General features: G+C 63.3%; 1 protein-coding gene across 1 annotated transcript in view; it reads left to right on the forward strand.

Annotated features, from left to right (window-relative positions):
• The window catches only part of SLC5A5 (solute carrier family 5 (sodium/iodide cotransporter), member 5), a gene marked incomplete at its 5' end in the record, with an annotated part of 25515 nt that overhangs the window by 14358 nt on the left and 10210 nt on the right, over nucleotides 1-947 (forward strand). The window contains 2 exons of the mRNA XM_015562210.1: nucleotides 600-712; nucleotides 785-907. Coding sequence (XP_015417696.1) covers nucleotides 600-712; nucleotides 785-907 — 236 coding nt within the window. The remainder of the gene's footprint in view (nucleotides 1-599; nucleotides 713-784; nucleotides 908-947) is intronic.

A 947-nucleotide genomic window follows, 5' to 3' on the forward strand; every position in this document is an offset into this window, starting at 1 on the left:
TGGGCCTGGCAGAGGGCACACCCTGGGCACAAGGACCCCAGCTGTGGGGTCTTCGCCTCAGTACCTGGCAGCCACCCCTGGCTCCCCTCTCTTCCTTCCCCCTCTCCATCCTTCTTCCCAAACAAATGTTTATTGAGAACGACTCTGCTTTAAAGCTGCTGTTTTAAATCCTGGGGGGCACAGCCGTGACCAAGTTAGCCCCCCTCTCCTGCCCTCAGGGGCCTCACATTCAGGTGGTGTTAAGTCTTCCATGACTTCTGGCCACAGGGTGACAGAGTCCCAGGTGGCAGGTCTCTGCAGCCCATTATGACTCTAACAAGAACGTGTGTCATCCGTGTCCCTGGGTGTGGGTATCCCTGCTCCTGTGTGTGTGTGTGTGTGGGGAGGGGGGGTCTCAAGTCTGTGGATGGGGGCAGGGTAGGCCTCCCCTCCACTCTTAGGGGAGTCTGTCACCCATGCCTCTGCCCTTGGCTAGGTGGGGTCCTGGCAGGCCAGACGGTGTGGCCAGCAGGGGGATCCCCAGCAGGTGGGCCCCAGAGTTGGGTGGCCAGTCTCTGGATATGGCCTGACCACACACCTTCCCTCCCCCCGCCCCCCAGCACCGCATCCACCAGCATCAATGCCATGGCTGCGGTCACTGTGGAGGACCTCATCAAACCGCGGCTGCCCGGCCTGGCACCCCGCAGACTCGTCATCATCTCCAAGGCGCTCTGTGAGTTGGGGGGATCTGGATGGGGGGGCCAGGGCAGCCTCTCCCCACTGACGGTGCCTCCCTTCGCTGCAGCGCTCATTTATGGCTCGGCCTGCATCTCCGTGGCGGCTCTGTCTTCACTGCTGGGGGGCGGGGTCCTCCAGGTGAGTCCTCGCCCCGCCCGGAGAGGTCGGGCACCTTCTGCCTTGCACGGAGGTTAGAGGGGGTCACACCCTCTCTGGGTCCCCGTCTGCCC

Source organism: Myotis davidii, unplaced genomic scaffold (genome assembly GCF_000327345.1).
Source record: "Myotis davidii unplaced genomic scaffold, ASM32734v1 scaffold1558, whole genome shotgun sequence".
Taxonomy (NCBI): Eukaryota; Metazoa; Chordata; class Mammalia; order Chiroptera; family Vespertilionidae; genus Myotis; species Myotis davidii.